This window comes from Engraulis encrasicolus, chromosome 4 (genome assembly GCF_034702125.1).
Source record: "Engraulis encrasicolus isolate BLACKSEA-1 chromosome 4, IST_EnEncr_1.0, whole genome shotgun sequence".
Lineage (NCBI taxonomy): Eukaryota > Metazoa > Chordata > Actinopteri > Clupeiformes > Engraulidae > Engraulis > Engraulis encrasicolus.
The window spans coordinates 17,387,422-17,406,995 of NC_085860.1; the positions used below are offsets into that span (position 1 = coordinate 17,387,422).

The following is a 19,574-nucleotide window of genomic DNA, read 5'->3' on the forward strand; positions in this document are numbered from 1 at the left end:
CCTGTTTTCATGTCAATGAAACATTAAAACTCATTTAGGTAGGCCTAACATATAACACGCAGCTTTACTGGAGCCTGCATTTCAAATAAATTTGGATGTCATCATGTCAAGGCCCGGGAACACAATTCCAACCCTTTCATTTTCCGTAGCCTGGTGTGCTTCTCACTTGTAGCACCTGACGTAGCAATACTAGGCAAGAATATTGGCACGCCCGCGATGGTAGCCTATAAAATTATAAACTTGAACCCATAGAGGAACGCTCAAACGACACTGCATGGGCGCACTAGGGACGGAATTCTCCCGTCTCCACTTAAGTCTATTTTACGCATGCACATTTTACGCGCTTCGATCCTGCGCGCATTCTCCCCTCTGAAATATTACCACACCCCTCGCGCTTAACTCCGAAAAACAGCGCGTAGCCCAACATGGGCGTGATATATGCTAAATGGGGGGATGAGTCTTCCCCGACTTCATCAGTTGTGGTTTCAAAGAAACCACGGAGCATGGATTTTCAGATCAACCATGTGAAAACCTCGGCAGTCCATTGAGATCCAAAACTGAACTTTAGCTTTGAATTTAGAACCACATGCCAAAAGTCCTCGTGCAAAAGCATCTCAAAATCTAACCTCAGCTCATTTTCACAAACACAAGGCGAGTAGTGGAGGTGAGATATTGAGATGGAAACGCAATGTGTACCTTTGGCGGGAACTGAGCTGAGCGTTTTGGTGCGCAACAGGTTGATTGAAATAATAAACATGATGAAACGTTTGGTTAAAAATGGAGTTTGGTGTGTTGCCTAAAGTCCGGAAAATAAAAACTGATTTAAAAGGCTGATCATTGCCTCTGAATTTCCACAGTAACAGCCACATTGTATTTGCTGACTTTTAAAAGCGCTTCTCCGCTTCTCTGTACAGTAACGTGACATTAATATCATTGGAAATATGTGGATCTCAGCTGTCCGTCAGCATATGACACTTACATGCATGCTGAAGAACGAACAAGGAAATCGATCGTCGTGAAAAAAAACTTTATATTCTGTCGCAGACATGGGAATTAATTGGGCATGCATGGGCATGCAACGCCAAGCCAGGATTTAAACACGCAGCTGATGCCAAAGACATGCTCTGATATGTAGGCCTACCTTTTTACGTTTAGCTATAATGAGATTCAGGAAATATTTTGTGTTGTACAAAAGCAGATAGGACAACCTGTAGCCTACCTCACTCAGTAGGTCGTGGGTTTGTATGTCAGGCATCAGTTCAGAAAGTTTAATGGGCTTCATCACATATGCACGAGTTCCAATAAATCGCAAAAGGTTAGGAATTGCAATAAAAGCTGTTTACTTAACGTGGCCACAACATAGTAAAAAATGGTGAAGGTTCTTTTTGAATAGGCATACTTTGGGTGGCTGTTTGGACGACTGGAACGTCAGTCTTTAGTCTGACGTGCCTTGTCAATTTGCGCATGGTGCAACGAGGTGTTTTTGGTTTTGGTTACCGTCCGTGGGCACAACATGATGATCCTCAAACTGATTAATTAATTGCTTTTGTTTGGAAGTTCTTCGATATGAGAACATGCTCTGGGCAGCTGGCCATATTTTGTCACAGTTAATATGTGTGGAACAGTGAATGAATTTCGATTTGGACCCACGCTGACTGTAAGGAACATCAGCAAAGCATAGGCCTACCGTGTAACATGCTCAAAATGCCAAGCGAGCATCAAATGCAATATTACATTTTACCTCATAGTGGCGCTTGACCTTACTACAGCCCTTCGATGCGCGTAATGGAAAAGGTGCTTAAGTGGACGGGAGAATACGCTTAGGATTGATTTAGCCTACATGAGAAACACCCTGTCCCCACCCAAAGTGCGCAACTGGTCATATCCCGCGTAAGCCTCGCTTAATCACTGACTTGAGTCAGCTTGGAGGCGCTGTTGCACGCTTTTTTTTACTTACGCGGGTGGGAGAATTCCGCCCTAGGTGTAAGGGCCAAAACATACCAAGGCGGAACGGAACCGACACGGGACGAACGCAGTCTTTCTGCTTAGTTTCGACCGGCGTGTTTTTCTCTGCCTTTCACACTGACAGCGTCGGCGTGCGCGGCCAGTCCTGTTCAAAACCCTTCCCACAGCTAAAGCTTGCGTGCTACTTAGTCATTCATTTGAATGAGACACCGCCGATCGCCGGCGTGAAAAATACGCTCGAGTTCTATTTTCCAAATGCAGCGCGGAGCCGGCTCCCGCTGACGCTCGACTACCACCGGTTGGTGTGTAAGGACAGATATGTTTCAATGTATTTTCACAGACGCCGGTAAAAAACGCGGCCGTTTTGACGCTTTACCGCCTTGGTGTGTAAGACCCCTAAGAGCGTCTGTCCCGTGTCTCCTTTTCCAAATGAAGGAGCTATTAGACAGAAAACCATTCGAGCACTTGTGAACACAAACGTTCATTATCAGCGAGTTCATTATCAGGCACAAAGTGAGGCATCGCGGCTGGGTGCATTGTGCGCAAATCAGATATTTACCACAGATAGCAGAAAAAAACATAAGAATTCATAAGAAATCAACTACTAGATGAAGCTTAGATAAAACGATCCAATTTTTGAGAATAACAATATAGCAGATGAAAAAGGCTGAAGAAGACGAAATGTAATGACATAGAATTTGTGTAAACACCAGCACAGTATTGCATGTGTTATTCCAAGTCAATGCATCCATGGCCCTTTCACATGATTACCGAATCCATGAACACATCTCAATGCTACATTTTAGTGATGGTCAATTTGGGTTCATTAGTTATGGTCCAGTGCCACTAGACTATTCCAAATTACCTGGGTTTACCTAAGGGACTGTTCGTAATTTACCGGGGGGGGAGGGCTGGTGCGTAGGGGGGGGAGGGCCATGATGAAAAAAATGAGGTGGAGGGGAGGGCCATGGCAAAAAAAATCGGAGTTAGGGGGAGGGCCATGGGGAAAAAAACGAATTTATTCTATTTTATTTTCATTTATTTTTTTAAATAATAATAAAAAATGCTCTGAAACACATCGCTTTGCTATGCAAGGTCCCGGGTGCATAGGCCTACTTTAGCACTGAAGCATGTATCTGTAGTCAAAAAACTATCAGGTGCAGCTACTGTAGATTGCCCGCGCTGACTCTCTTTCACTGTAGGATTGCTAGTGCTACGAAGGAACATTGAGCATCATAGAAAATGCCCGTGAGCAAATATCAAACTAGCTGAGGTGTAATAGGCCTATGGGCTAAACACTTTGGGAAGTTTTGACAATGAATTGGATGGGCATTTCCAGAGGAATTTTGGAGAGGTGTTGTAGTCAACTGGTGGTCACAGCTTCTGGTAAGTCATGATTTTATTTATTGGCACCGCCGTGTGCTTTACATCTGTATTCAATGGTCGCATAGCACCGCCGAGAGAGACGTTTGTTTTGTTCAGCTTGTGGTGTCAAGGTAGTAATAAAAGTGGTATTAACAGCGATATGTTGGCTTGGGCATGCATCAACATACACGGTCTTAAACCCATTGGAGGAGCTAACTTGTTGTGAGGAGAAGTCTCATCACTTTGGTGATCAAAAACGGACCAACTAAGCAAGGAATTAGGTGAATTTAAAGTGCGACGGAAGAAGGGAATGTCACCAAAATTGTGCATCGTGTCAGGTAAGAAGTGACTTGTGTTTCTTGCGGTGGAGATTGGATTCGTAGTAGCACATTGGTAGGCTAGGTCTTGCCTATTGCTGGTGAAGTCTATAGCCTCGGAGTTGGCTATGGAGTGGATCTATAGCACAGCCGATGGTGTGCGTGGCTTGTCTATCATAGGCCTATAACTGTTGCCAAAGTTGAATGGCTGTGCTATTGTTAGATATTTTGGACTTTTGTAGTGGTGGCGATTTGTTCCTTTTGCCTCTTGCTGCTGATTTGACCACCGTTTAGCGGCACCTTTTAGTGCGTCTTGAATATGGCCAATGCAAACCGCTTTCACACTCTCCCTGTATCAATAGCCAGCAATGGCACCAGCTGCTTTGGCGTTTAACCTACTTCCCTCGCCGATCACAGCACAAACTCTTTGTCCGTCAGAGTGTAATCACATTCGGGAAGCAGTGGCCTATCTATGCCTGTCTGTGTGTGCGTGCGTGCTTTTGTGCGCGGGCGGGGAGACAAGGCAGGGGTCCTGATCGTATGCATCTTGAGATACACAGTCGCAATTGCAAGAAAATCTAAATTGTTTGAAAGCCCGGTCACCTCTCACAAGTGCATCGCATAGCCTAGTCATGCATTTCTACTAATTTCACACATTGTAGAGACTGCCCATGGAGAAGAGAGAAACTGTCACGGCAGCGCGATTTGCTCTTGAACACGCCGTCACCTCCACATTAGGTGCGCGTTTCCCTTCCACAAGAAGAACTTAATAATTTTGAAGTGAAATGTTAAACAAAAAAAAGGTAAAATCTAGTCATCCTTGGTTAGGCTACATAAAACATGAAGAAGTTAGTCAGTTGGGATTCGCCATTCTTCATCCTAAAATTGATTAGAATGCAGGAAATTGCATCTAAAAAAACATTTTTTTGGGGAGAGGACTCCGAGACCCTCCGCTGACCACAGCACCCCCTGGTCAAAATGAGTTCCCGCGTCCCTGCAATGTGTCTTGGTGACAGTGGAGTTAAAAGGCATCCCATGCAGCCGCAGTGGTAGATTCTAGCGGCTTCTCATAGGTATCCACTGATATCGATAGCACATAGGCTAATAGTGCAGACAACCGCCCTTGATGTAGGCTACATATCCGACTGTTCTCATGATGGTTGTGCATCTACCAATTTTACATATTACATTTTTGTACCTGTAGGGGGAGGGCCATGGGAAAACAAAATTGAAGTGGGGGGAGGGCCATGGGGAAAAAATTGAGGGGGGGGGGGGGGGGGGCATGATTTTTTTTTTTGGCCGGACTTCCAGCGCACCAGCCCTCCCCCCCCGGTAAATAACGTACAGTCCCTAAAGATCATGTCATTTGGAATATGTGGCACTCAATTCTAAACTGATGAATTCAGGTTGTCCATCACTGTATTGTGTAACATAAATTAGAATATCCATAAATCACTAAATAAATAAATATTACAAATAATAATCCCCCCCCCCCCCCCCCCCCCCCCCACCCGCCCCCCCCCCCTGTATAGTATTGAGTCTACTGTCGCCCCTGGAGACAAGATACATCCTGATTGTTTTGTTAATCTGATCTGCTAGTACAGGTCTGACATGCCAGTCCCACGACCATGCTTGACTATTGAGAGGATAAACTTTTTTGTAACCCTCACTTGTTTACCACCACACATGCTTGACACCATCTAAAGCAAATTTGTTTATCTTNGTCTCAAGAGATATGAACAGACCAAGGATATGAATCACTGGAACCATGTTGTGTGATCTGAAGAGAGCAAGATAATCAAATTTAGATGATGTCAAGCATGTGTGTTGGTAAACAAGTGAGTTTTACAAAAAAAAGTTTATCTTCTCAATATTCAAGCATGGTAGTGGTGGGACTGATATGGTTTGGGGATGCATGAATGCTGACAACATTGGTAATCTGAATTACACCTAAAATAAAAGAAACATGCATGTCAACATACACTGTGACTACTGAAGCAGATCATGATACTCTCCATAAGATTTCATTCAAATCTCACACCAATCTATTTTAGCCAGATGCAGACTCAAAATGCAAATGTTCAATGTAAAGAAAGGTTGAGACGCACACCGATGACCTCCCTTTTAATCCCTTTTCATTTCGAGATGATTCGGGCCAACACGGCCCCTTCTCTACCGGAATCTAATCTTCGTTTCTCCATTGCGAAGTTGTTTACAGACTAGCAATGTTGTGCAATAGATACTATAAAAGTTGCTAACTCCTGTACAGAGATGTATAAAATCCTGGAGAAAAGTAGTGGAGTAGAAGTACCAGTATCATCTTGTCAAATGACTTGAGTAAAAGTCAAAAGTAACCTTTCCTTACCTTACTCAAGTAGAAGGACAAAAGTATTCAAAATGTGTTGTACTTAAGTAAAGCAAGTAGAAGTATTGCAAGTTTTGCTACTTGAGTAAAAAGTAGAAGTAAAAGTACTGCATTAAAAAAAAATGGGGGAAAAAAAAGTCAGTCAAAAGTTTGAATACCATTTGGTTTATTAGAGCTCTGTACAATAAGTCTCTTATGAAGAGCAAATACCATTATGGTTTGTTATTAAAACAGCTTTGTAACACAAGTTCAGCTTTTAAGAAAACATAGGGCAGTAGTTTGCTCAAAGGAGAACATTGAATCTAAATAGGGCCAGGGATGGGAGCCATCATCCTCCTCCTCCGTGTCGATGTTGATGGCGATACCTCGTCTACCTCATCCATCTTGCCAACATGCCAGTGTCAATGCCAACTGAGCGTCACTGACCGCGCCAAAAGACATGCGCGAGAATGCGATCTGCTTTTATTTCCCTACCATTGCATCGCCCACTGACCGTGAACACGTTCCATCATATCTGGTGATGACAGAGCCATATAGCGCTCGTGCATAGAAACGAATAACAAGTAACGAAAGCAGCACATGAAAAATATATCGGAGTAAAAGTATTAATTTCATCAGAAAACTGTAGTGCAGTAAAAGTACAAGTATGAGGAAAAAAATATTACTCAAAAAAGTACAGATACTGCAGTTTAGTACTTAAGTACAGTACTTCGTTACTTTTACTTCGTTACTATACATCTCTGCTCTTGTGTCTTGAACGTTAGCACACAAAGTAACTACTGTTTTGAGTAATGCGCACTTTGAAGTAGTGGGGACTTTGAAAGTGGGGCGCCTCCTATCCGTATCTCGACAGTGGAGTTGACGTGAAGTTGAAGTACAGCTGGAGTAGATCCATTGAGTCCAGACATCACCTAAGCCACCCCAAGTAACACACAGTGCTAGTCTAGACCACAAATGTGTCAATATCTTTTAATCCTGTGGTGCAAAAGCGCTGAAAATCAATCGGCATGCACACAAAGTCATGATACAGCTGCGAGTGTTCAGAACACAAATTCACGTCATGTCATTTGTTCATGAAAAAAAAATGTCATATCCTTGGAATCCGATGAATCCCACACTAATAATATACTTTTAGCTGTATACCGATTGAATTTCGTCTCATTTCGATGTGTAATTTGTGAAATATTTGGATTAGACATAAGTATTGATTACTCCTGGATATATACTGGTTTAAGTGTCAAGTACTCAAAAAATGATTTTGCGAATTTCATTTCATAGCCTAGTGGTATTTACGCTTGCCTATCAATGGGAAGATGCGAGCCACGCGGGTTCGAATCCGCTGTGCAGCATGTTGACAACAACTCGTGAAATCATGTTTTGGACCCTACAGTGTGACACATTTTCCCTTGGCTGCACATGTGTGTTGGTAATGCACAAAATAAATTATCTATTTCTGCCAGATATTTCCAAAATGTTGGCACTGCAAATGTAACCGGTTGGTATTTCACTCTTTCACTCGTTGTGTTTGCGATAAGGATGACTCAGGAGACAGGTGATTCGTTCGATGTTTTAGTGATGCTGGAAGTTCAGACACAGTACAACACAATCACCATGGGGCTTGGGGCTGCTCTCACTCCTCTTCCCACAGCATACAGAGACAGGGCTTTTTACAATAAACATTTAACAGTATCCCTAAATATGGTGAAAACATATGAGAAAAACAATTGAAATCGCTAGGTTAAGAGAAGTGCTACAAAAATCCTAGCCTGCTCCTCATAATAAACTCAGTGTGCCCTGGCTAGCTAGCTTAGCAAAACTCCGCTAGCATAAAGGGCGAGTTAGCTAAGTTGCCAGGGTCACATTTCCATTTCTACACACATTATACACAAACAACGAAAATAAACACACACCTGGAATTGTCAGACACAGTACATTCACCATGGGGCTTGGGGCTGCACTCCCACTCCTGAGAAGATCATAAAAAGGAATGCTAAATACTCGTGACTAGCGTTAGCCACGCTAAGCTAAAGAATTGTCACGATGCCACTGGCTTATGTTACACCGGGTGGCGCTAACACATCAAAGTACATGGAAACCAGGCATCATATTCATGTAATACATTAGAAAAGGGGTAATACACGGAATAGTGTTTAGGATTACAGTGATAAAACTGATGGATGACAGAATAGAAAGAAGATTTAAGTAAGATTAGAGAAAGAGAAAAGTGGAGAAACATACCTCTTCCCACAGCATACAGAGACAGGGAAGAGGATATGGAAAGCATAGAAATATGAATCAGACAAACGGAAATATTAGAGGGGGATAGAAGGAGGGGGGCAGGAAGCTCCATAGACACCCATGAGAGGGAAGAAGGCTACTGTAAGTCTAGTGTAACGAAGGTGTGTCAAAATAAAAACCCATCTTTGTGTAATTATACAAAATAAAGAAAGGGGCTAAAAGCACACTGTTAGACAAACATGTGGCTTCTGTATTCCCATTGGGATGCAAGCGTAAATACCACTAGGCTATGTAATGAAATTTGTGCCAAATATTTTAGGGTTTTGAAACTTCAACAGGTGCATTTCCGGGAGGAACTACTACTTTATTATCCAAATATTTTACAAATTACACCTCGGAATGAAACGAAATCCAATCGACATGCAGATAATACTGCATTATTGGTGCGGACGGTGTCAAATTGTAATGCCAGCCACGGCCGTGTTTTTTCACAAATAAATTACGAGGTGTGTTTTGTAGGAAATGGCTGAGTCATGGTGTCAGCGGTGACATCCAATCAAATGTGCTGGTGGTGGTTGTACATTATTGCTTTCTACTTCACGCACTGAATTTAGGAGGAAACAGCTGCATCATGAGTCAGGAAGACACATGTGGTTGTCATCCAATCAAAAGGGCTATTCATGCTTGTCTCTTGTTGCTTCTTTGGTCACGCACTGAAATGACAAGAAAGTGTGGACTCAGGAAAGTTGTCATCCAATCAAAAGGGCTAATCATACGGGGTCAGCCCAATGTTCCCACGGCCCATTGGTCCCACAGCCCATTGGTCCCACATTGCTAAGACTTTTGCGTTTTTTCAAAATTAGGCCCAATGGTCCCACAGCCCATTGGTCCCACATCACTAAGATTTTTTAATTAAATTTTAGGTCCGTTGGTCCCACAGTCCATTGGTCCCACAGTCCATTGGTCCCACATCACAAACACTTCAATGGGCTGTGGGACCAAGGGACCCACTAGTTTGACGCCCTCTCGGTACTTCACATGGTAATCAAACATTTCAAACAAGCAATTTAAGGTTAGGTTTAGGGTTAAGGTTAGGGTTAGGTTTAAGGTAAGGGTTAGGGTTAGGTTTAGGGTTCAGGTTAGGGTTAGGGTTAGGGTTTAGGTTTAGGTTAGGTTTAGGGTCGTATGACGTAAGCAGTAAGTACCGAAAGGGTGTCGAATTAGTGAGTCCCATGGGACCAATGGGCCTAAAAATTCAAATAAAAAAGCAACGTGGGACCAATGGGCTGTGGGACCAATGGGTTGTGGGACCAATGGGCTGTGGGACCAATGGGCCTAAATAATGAAAAAAAGTCTTAGTGACGTGGGACCAATGGGCTGTGGGACCAATGGGTTGTGGGACCAATGGGCTGTGGGACCAGTGGGCCGTGGGACCAATGGGCTGTGGGACCAATGGGGCGTGGGAACATAGGTACGCTCCCTATTTATGCTTGTCTCTTGTTGCTTCTTTGGTCACACACTGCAATGACAAGCGGTGTGGACGCAGGAAAGTAGCCACACTACTTTGGGCTTACTGTGGGAATGGTAAGGTTTCGAGGTTTCGCCTTGAAGTAAGTAGATACGTTTAAAGTACATCTGTAGAAATATGCTAATGTTCCAGAAACGCACCCCTGGGGTTTACTGACTTTTGTGAGTACATGTTCAAACATTAATGGCTTGATTGTTTTCTGAGTGAACAAGAAATTTAAGCTGTTATATTGTTAAAAGGTCACTAATCATTGTGTCAAAAGGAAATTTCTTTAATGCTCTCCTATGAAAAGATATACTCACAAATCTGCAAAACATGTGAGGGGTGTACTCACTTACGTGACATACTGTAGGCGCGGGCTTGACACTTACAGGGTAATTCTTCACAGTAGACACCGTCAGCATTCCAAACAAAGATTCTATGTGCGGCTGACTTATGCCAGGTATACTTCAAGTTTAGGCAAAGGACGCGCTCAACTTCTTGGAAAAACGAAAGTCTTTGGGTGCGCGATAAGTGGATCAACTTCAGGAAGAAAAATCCGCACTCACTAACTGCGTCTCATTATTTATTTATATTACCATCATGTCCAAAAAGCAAACGTGTTTTGGCTATCAAGCCTTCATCAGTGCGTGGTACGTACCACGTTTGAAATCCTGGTCGCCCATTGCGAGTAAATCACAATTGAAACAGTGCCACGACCTGATCTGACACTACACATACACAAATTCACAAGGCAGGGTGATTCACTCAACCTCAGGTGTGCGTTTCCCTTTTGGTTTTTTGGCATCTGCAGCTCTGGAAAACAAGCCTGGCATGTTGCACAGTCTGAGCCTTTTGCTCGCATCCAGCTCTCGGCTTGTAGCCTATAGTGTGAAGATGTGAGATGTGAACTTTTAAATAGCGCTGATCTAAAACCCGGAGGATCCGGTTGGAGAGCCGGATCAAGACCTCATCCGAACAGACCGGATGGCTGTCGTGCATTGATCCGCCAAAGGCGGGTCAGACGGCATTTCATTAATATGTCAACAAAATGGCAGTTACAGCGTGAGAAATTGTGAAACCGGAATATATCCTCTTTAGTTGACTACAACAGCCATTCTCTAATCTCCCTAGTATGCTGTTCAGTCACGAACACTCACTGAGTAAAACTGAACCAACTCCCGCCTCGTCATTCATCGAGCCTGTTTGATCCGTCCAGCCTGCTGTGGCCAATTGAGTCGCGGATCCCCGCTCCCTATGTGTGTGCTTCTGACTCTGTTGAGGTCTACATTTCTAAATGTTAACAGTGGTCTGGCAACGCTTTTACATCTCAGTCTGTAGGCTACTCTTAGGGAAATTATATTCTACAGACGTGGTTCTACTATCACTCACTGCGTTACAGCGTACAGTCTTTAAAGCCCTCGGCGAGTCGGTGAGACGAATCTTGACTGAGTTGTTGGTAGCAGCGAATCCCCTACGGATCGGATCAACGCTTAAGTTTCGGAAGCGAGTGGTCATCTGCTGCTCGCCTCCTGACTGTCCCTGCTCAACTAGACTTCTGCTCCCAAATATTTGACTTTTAGTCTTCTTAAATACAAACACACACATTATTTATTGCAAAATAAGGAACATGCCGTTTCACTGCTGCCAAAGGCTGTTCGAGTTGTGGGTGCATGTTTAGTGAGGAGACCCAGGTGGGTCGGATCTCAGTATGAGTTTAGGAACTGTGACATTCATTAAGTGAGTTTTGTTGATCAAACTGTCTTACTCTTTGATTTATCAACGTGAATTGATAAATGGAACAACAAAGGCGAGGCGCATAGCTACTTAACGGCAGAAACGTTTTAAAAAATACATTATTATTATTTATTTTTATTTATTTTAAATAAGTGATCCAAGTGATCCGAGTGATCCGTCTAATCCGGATACCCTCCTTGGAATGATCCAATCAATCCGGACGCCTCAAAGATTCGAGTTAAGCACCTCTACTTTTAAACCAAGCAATTCCCTCGTGCAGTATGAGCAGGAGCTTAATACACACAGTTGAAAATATTGCACAATGTAGTCCCGCCTTCATCCAATCATCCAATCAGAAAAGAGAATTCCGTTGCGAAGGCAGATAAGTAATACGTATTAAGTGATGCCAATATTATACATCACTGTGAAATATGTAGGCCTAGGCCTATAAAAGGATGAGCTATACAACATATCTGATTCAAAAAAACATAAATAAATAAAAAAGAGACAAATCTGAGACAAATGACTACATGGCAGAATGTTCTGCAGATGACTAAATGGACATTAACTCTCTTAATTTACTTTCACTTTTGTCATCTTAATGTTTTTATTGGATGAAGCCACATTACGTTACGTTCCTGTGTTTTTATTTTAAATGTGTGAGGGTCAGTGGAAAACTGACAGTAGTTCTATGCAAATTTGAAAATGCTAAATATTCTGAATTTAATATCCTCCTATTCACAGAAACAAGACTAGGCTTCTCGAGGAAATAAGGAATTTTGATATCGTCCACCCTGAGGTTAAACAGTTACGCATCCTTGTACATGGCCCAGTTGGTGCAGGAAAGTCCAGTTTCATCAGCTCGATTGCCAGCATCTTTAAGGGTCGCATGGTTCAAGCCGCTTTGGTTGATACTGGTAGCTACAATGTCGGAAGCTTCACCAAGAAGGTGAGGTCTCCTTCTAATGGGTGTCATACAGTATATTTTTAGATTTTATCTGACTCATGGAAACATGTCTACAATGTGAAAACAATATCCCTGACATCTCATCTTCTTTGCAGTTTGAGAGCATTAAACTCAGAGATAAAGGCGGGAAGGTCCTGCCATTTCTCATCTGTGACATCATGGGACTGGAGGACGATGTGTCTGGGGCTCGTACTGAGGACCTTGTAATTGCCCTGGAGGGTCATCTCAAAGATGGTTACATGGTAGGAAGCATGGGCTCACACAATTTTAGTGCAGTACCATCTTATCATAGTAGTCTGACAGTATCATATATGTCTACTGTAGAGAAATGAGAATTACAGTGGAAGCATATGTATTTATTATTGAAGTGGATGAAATCAAGTGGAAGATAAAGATATTTAATTTTATTTTATTTTATTTTATTTGTCATGTGTATATATATGAAACATATATATACAATGAAAAGCTTCCCTGCTATGGGAGTCCCAAAAAAATGTTGAAAAGAATGTTAAAAAGGCAAAAAAGTAGGAAAAAATATGTATTTAAAAAGTTGAAAGCTGCATTTTTTGTTAAAAAAAAAAAAAAGCAGGAGTATATTAGAACAGCAGAGTATATGCCCACATGAGAAATTAGCCCAAATATATGTACATGACATTTTGTGTGTGTCCTATTGTGTGTAGGCTACAAAGCGGATTCCAAAAAAGTTGGGACACTTTGTATTTTGTGAATAAAATCAAAATGCTGGCATTTTTAAAACATCTGATATGTTAATAAGGTAGAGCATTATGTACAGACAACATATCAGTTGTTAAAGTTGAGCAGAATTATTGTTTTGAGGTAATTATGTGATCATTTAAAATTTGGCCCATGCAACAAATCTCAAAAAAGTTGGGACAGGGCCAAAACATGTTGTAATAGTTGGATAATTCTAAAAATTACACAAGGAAGAATATTTTAAAAGGAACTATATTGACTGCCAACATGAATGCACAAATAAAATACCATCACATAGAGCCTATGGTACTCAGCGGCGAAGATTTTGAGGAACTAATTACTTATCTATTACACAGAAAGATTGAATTATCAAAATTGCAGGCATATAAGGCCTACTTCCGTAATATAGAGTTCTGTGTAATCATTGCACGAGTTATGAGATCATGACATACTCGTGGTCAATAAGCAAACTATGACACTCCAACAATGACAGCTCTCGAAAAAATGACCATAAACACAACACTTGATTAATGCACATGATGCAGACATTAAACAGTGTTGCGTGCGGAAAAGCTCATTCTAGGACCTAGGCAACATGTGAAACCATAGGCGGCGCTACAGCAAGACTCTTGGGGAAGCTAAAAAATAAAAAAAATTAAAAAAAAATTAAAAAAAGATGGGTTGGCGTCATCGGAGAAACTGTTGTGGTATCAGGGTCCGGGGGCACTGAATCAGTCGCCACGCGAGGCCCTAACCGCGGCTTTTGATATATTATCATGACATTAGATGATGTTGAAACAAAATGATGAACAAATAAAACGGAACATTTCCATGCGCAACTATGGGTCTTCATGCTTGTGCACCAATGGAACTGTCAAACGCTACAGGCACACACACGCGCACACACACACACTGAAGGCAGGAGAGAAAGACGGCTAGTTGCCACACCATAGACTATTATCTCGCAAAAATGTCCCGAGCAATCAAATCATACACCAGACTGACATTTTCATGCGCTAGGTCACTGTACCTCCATCAGACCGGTATCAAAACTCGCAATCAAACTCGCAAAACTAATGACGAGGCAAAATGCGCACACACGGGGGGAGACAGGAGAGCAAAGAAGCCAGCTGATTGACCATAGGTATTCGTATTACCATGGCCAAAAATATCATATGGGGCTATCATATCCAACAGAGATGTCAGTTTTGCAGCCCAAATAATACAGATATGCTGTAATTTTGAATTTCTAGTTGAAGTAGTTTGTAATGTAGTTCACTACATTTTCCAGATGGCTGTAGCTAGCTTAATATTACTATTGGATGTAGCTTGTCTAGGGGAACTAAATGTTAGCTTACTAGGTTCTACAAGTAGCTTGCGCAGCCAGACACTGTTCCCGCTGCCTCGCACTGTACACTGATCACTCCAGTCACACGCAGATGCCCAACAAACACAAGCGAATCTACACACATCACATTACATATGGTAACTAAACCACCCGGGCAGCCCACCATGAATTCAGGAAAGGGGTGCATTTTTGAAAGTGGTGTTAGCTTGGTGACAGGATAGCACAGCGGAAGACAGACAACTACATCGATAACAACATTGACAACAACATTGCCAACAAATAGTAAACTTAGTGCTTCGGCGAGCACATCAGGGGGAAAAACGGATTTCCTACCTTATTCTGTCTTGTTAATTCCTGTTACTTGAAGATAGAGGCAAAATATCCATTTAGATTCGCCAAATAGGCTATCCATTTATAGATACCTGTAGTGTGGTTGAATAACGAATGCTACAAGAGGAAAATGTCAACATTGTGACCTATGGCTGGTGAAAAAAAACCGAATGATCTGAAAATGAAATGTAGTGGAATCCCAATTTATTCCAGAGGTCATTTTTATCGAGATATTAAACATTCCAGATTTCATTTCGTAAGCAACAAGACCGCCTCGCCGCCTGGCTCTGTTGAAGCCAGTAGAACTGACACCTGATTGGTTGACCGCAGCATGACATCGCCGCACGAAAACTAGATCTACTAACAAGGTGGATAGGCCATTCAGCAGGAAACCCTCGTTTTGGTTCATTGTGTGTGCCTGCGACATTCCATCGCTGGATATAAAAAAAATATATTTTAAATTTCCTTTTATTTATTTCTTATGACAACTTTGGGGAAGCTAAGCTTCCCCTAGCCTCTTAATAGCGCCGCCCATGTTGTCCTCTGATTACAGAATGGTAAATATTTAATCCATTTTGAAAATTATGGAGTCATGCACCCTCCAGGTTATATAGAAAATGAATACTTCAGCTTGATTTAGTGGTCAGTCTGAAAGACAGCATATATGATGGTAAGGGGGTGCAGAGGTGACTTGGTTAGGGTCGTCTTACTCATGTAGAGCATTAAAATGAATGTTGAATGATACATACAGACTTTAAACAGCAAACATAGCTACCAAGGCATTATATTTTTGAGCACCGCCTTTAGATATTGCAAATTTCAATTTCTACTATGTTCCAACAGTGTGGTCCATCATTAGAGTAAACAGGTCACAAAATTGTTTTCTTGCAGTCAGGATATGCCACATATTAAGCATAACAAAAAGGTAAACAAGTTGAAGAACACACCTATCAGTTGAGCTGCTGAAATCATGTCTCGCACATCAAAATATCTAATTTTTGAATAAAATTATGCCATCAGTCAAAGTATCTAACTGTTCAGTCTCATCCCTTGTGTTGTGTTTAGTCTTATCCAACATAAAAAGCATTTTATTGGCCCTGTCCCAACTTTTTTGGGATTTGTTGCAAGGGTGAAATTTTAAATGATCACATAATTACCTCAAAACAATAATTCTGCTTGACTTTAACAACTGATATGTTGTCTGTGCATAATGTTCTACCTTACTAACATATTAGATGTTTTGAAAATGCCAGCATTTTGATTTTATTCACAAATTACAAAGTGTCCCAACTTTTTTGGAATCCGCTTTGTATATTGCTGAATTGTTGTAGGCCTAGCCTAGAAATACGCTAGAAGGGTGGTGAATTTCAAGAACCTATATCGTTTGTATGCATAAGCATAAAAAACAATGTGAGCACAATGATGTAGTTTGCTGTTGCGTATTCTGCGTATACAGTAGTGTAGTACAGTACATTATTATAGTACAGACTTACCCAGAAAATCATATGAATGGAATGTGTTTTATTACGAGTGAACTACTAAATTATGTTGATATCAAAGTAGGCCTGGGCAAAAAATGGATATGATTTTAAAATCGAGTGTGAACGTCAAATCGATTTGTTTTTTACGGAGGCCCAGAGGTGACATGGAGGGACTTTTTTGGGGGTGGGAAATGTGTGCACTGGAGACTAACACCTTTGCGAGATAACGCAAATATTTTGCGAGATAACGCAAACTATTTGCGAGATAACGCAAATATTTTGCGTGACAACGCAAATATTTTGCCTGATAACGCAAATATTTTGCGTGATTACGCAAATATTTTTGCGAGATAACACAAATTAAAGCTTACACCTGCGGGTTCACCACTTTGATTTGCAGCACCACTTTTTGGTCACTGGGGGGCAGTCTGAACCAACACGTGTACGGCTTTGACACGCAACAGTTGTGAAAAAGTGGTTCAATTTAGTACAATAAAAGCACGACTGAAGTGTACTTAGCATGTTAAAAGCGCACTCACACTTTTTGTGCTAAGAAAAAGTATGTTTACAATATGCTTATTTAAAGTGTACTTAAAATTAGATGCAGTGTTGGGTAAGTTACTTTTTAAAAGTAGTTAGTTACTTTACTTTAGTTACTGCGTTCAATTGTAACTGAATTACTTTACTTATTACTAAATTTAAAAAGTAACTTGTTACTTATTACTTTACTTTACTTTTTCGCGGGAAAAGGGATTTTAACCAGCACACCTCATAATACACCTGCTTCCCAAGGTTGTAGGCCGGCTGTGTAAATGGCATAATATTTTAATCTCTGCGAACTGTAGGCCTACCTCTATAGAAACCCTCATATAGGCCTATTGTCATTCTCACATCTAAAATGCATTTCATGATTGCACTGTAGGCCTGTTTATAACAGTGTCAATACATTTGAATCTAGTCTAACATTACGCCATAGAATAGAATATTGTCTTTTATTGTCATGTCAGCATTAAAATTACTTTTGGTCTCACAGAATAAAATCAGAATGAGTAAGGTCAGGTGGCCATACCAAACAGAAATGTTGTAGGTAAGACACTGCTTACATCCTCTCCTAGATGTTGCAGCTTAGGCTACTCCAAAGCCTTTCAGTTTCCTGCGCATTGCATTGCATATGCATCAACATTATTATTAAAGATTCTGCCGAATGCAGAATCCGTTCGTGCTGGAAGACGGTTTGATCAGGCACATTTGAATAGCCTGAAGAACGTGGCGGCCTCAACGCAATAGTGTTGCTTGCGCTGTTGTTCTCACGTTATTCTTCCCAATTACTTGACTCGCGCTGGCTGCTGCTGCTGAGGGAGCTACCAAAATATTTTTTTTTTTGCCGTGTAGCCTATTTAACTGTCATCAGTGAGCACAAAAGAGGCTATGGCATTTCCGATATGGGGTACAGCTGTTTTAGAATGCATAACTCGGAATGACTGTAGATTTAACTGCGCAGCGAATCACTTTCACTTTCCCTCTATGGCGTAAATTAAAAGGTTAGAAAAAAATGATGGTGGAACTCCAAGTATTGTAGTATAGGTTAACCACATCACAGCGCAATGGGCTCATGAAAGTCCCAGTGAAAGACCTTGCATGCACGAGGAAGGAACAGCAGTCTGCGTGCGCGCGCTCTCACACACCCACTTCCGAGAGCTCGAGAAGGGCTGGGGAAAACAGCCCAGACAGAGCTCTTCGCGCATCTAGAACTACTAATAACAGCAGACCTTAAGATGATTTCAAGGCTGAAATTTATAACGAGTAACGACCGTTACGGCAGCGCAGTAACTGTAATTAAATTACTGAAATTTGAAGAGTAATGCGTTACGTTCCTACGTTAGTGCCAAAAGTAATTAAATTACGTAACGACGTTACTTAGTAACGCGTTACCCCCAACACTGATTAGATGTAATTAAGTTGCTCTCAAAGAAAGTACACTTAGCCAACCATACTTAAAGTGCACTTGGAAGATGTTTGGCTAAAGTGTATTTAGAGGAATATACTAATAGTGTTCTAATAGTGAACTTACTAAAAGTGTATTTTTTAATAACATATTGCAATTGCACTTTTTTGAAGTGCACTATGATTATACTTCACCCAAATGACTTCGAAGTGTGATTTTCTATAGTGCGCTTTAAAGTAAATCACTTTAACATATTGGAAGTATACTTTTTCTAAGTGCACCATGATTGTACTTCACCCAAATATATTCAAAGTGTGCTTACACAAAGTGCATTTACCCATCATGCACCATCATGCAATGCACTTCTTGGAGCTAAATTTCTCAAACAGAAAGCCATTTACCTCTAAGGAGTATCTTTGGTTTGCATGAAAATATTACTCATTGTTATATTCTGTGTTTATTGTAGGGCTTTTTCTATTTTAAGTGGAACACAAAAAAATGACCTTGTTCCCACCGTCATGACAATGGTCATGTATACGTTCTGGTATTATATGCTCACACTTCCCATTGTATCATTGTGGCAGGTAAGTCAGAAGTATTTGACCAACAAAGGATGTTGATTCTAAATGAGTGACCAAATGCGGACCAGTGGTATAAGATTGAGTTGAAGTGATATGTGTATCTGAAATCTCTGTCCAGATGTCCAATGACTGTATATGTCAGTCAGGCTATGCATGCATATCAATAATGTGACCTCTGGATGTGTTCAATGTAAAACAAAACTAAACAAAATTTCATAGAAGTGTACTCCAACACTCTCTGAATGCCATACGAATGCATGAAAAGCGTGTTTGGAGCATACTTTCAAAAGTATGCTCGTAGTGCACTTTAAGTTGTCCAAAAGCGGTGCCAATTTAGCATCCTCAGTGTGCTGCAAGTGTGCTGAAGTACTGCTTAGTAGTGATCCAGCGCACTAATAGTGCAATGAAGCGCACTTTAAATCGCGGTCAAAAGTACGGTCAAAAAAAGTACACTTTAAGTATATGGGTTTTTCACCTGGGTTGTATAGAACCCCAGACAGGCTGATGGATAGTCATTTTGTATTCCTCACATTTTGGAAGAAATGCATCAACAGTTGGGTCATTAATACCCAGTCTCTTTCTTGTGGCTTTGCAGCCCATTCAATCTTTGTTCAGGTCTAAAATCATGTCCCTGATCTTTCCCATGCTGGTGAGGTTAGAGTGTGACCGATTCACTCTTACTATGGACTGATTCTGCTGATTCAATGTGTCTTT

General features: G+C 41.3%; 1 protein-coding gene across 1 annotated transcript in view; it reads left to right on the plus strand.

The window, feature by feature from the left end:
• The window catches only part of LOC134447371 (interferon-induced protein 44-like), a 77,764-nt gene that overhangs the window by 37,515 nt on the left and 20,675 nt on the right, over positions 1-19,574 (plus strand). Inside the window, exons 4-5 of the mRNA XM_063196818.1 lie at positions 12,239-12,443; positions 12,557-12,703. Coding sequence (XP_063052888.1) covers positions 12,239-12,443; positions 12,557-12,703 — 352 coding nt within the window. The remainder of the gene's footprint in view (positions 1-12,238; positions 12,444-12,556; positions 12,704-19,574) is intronic.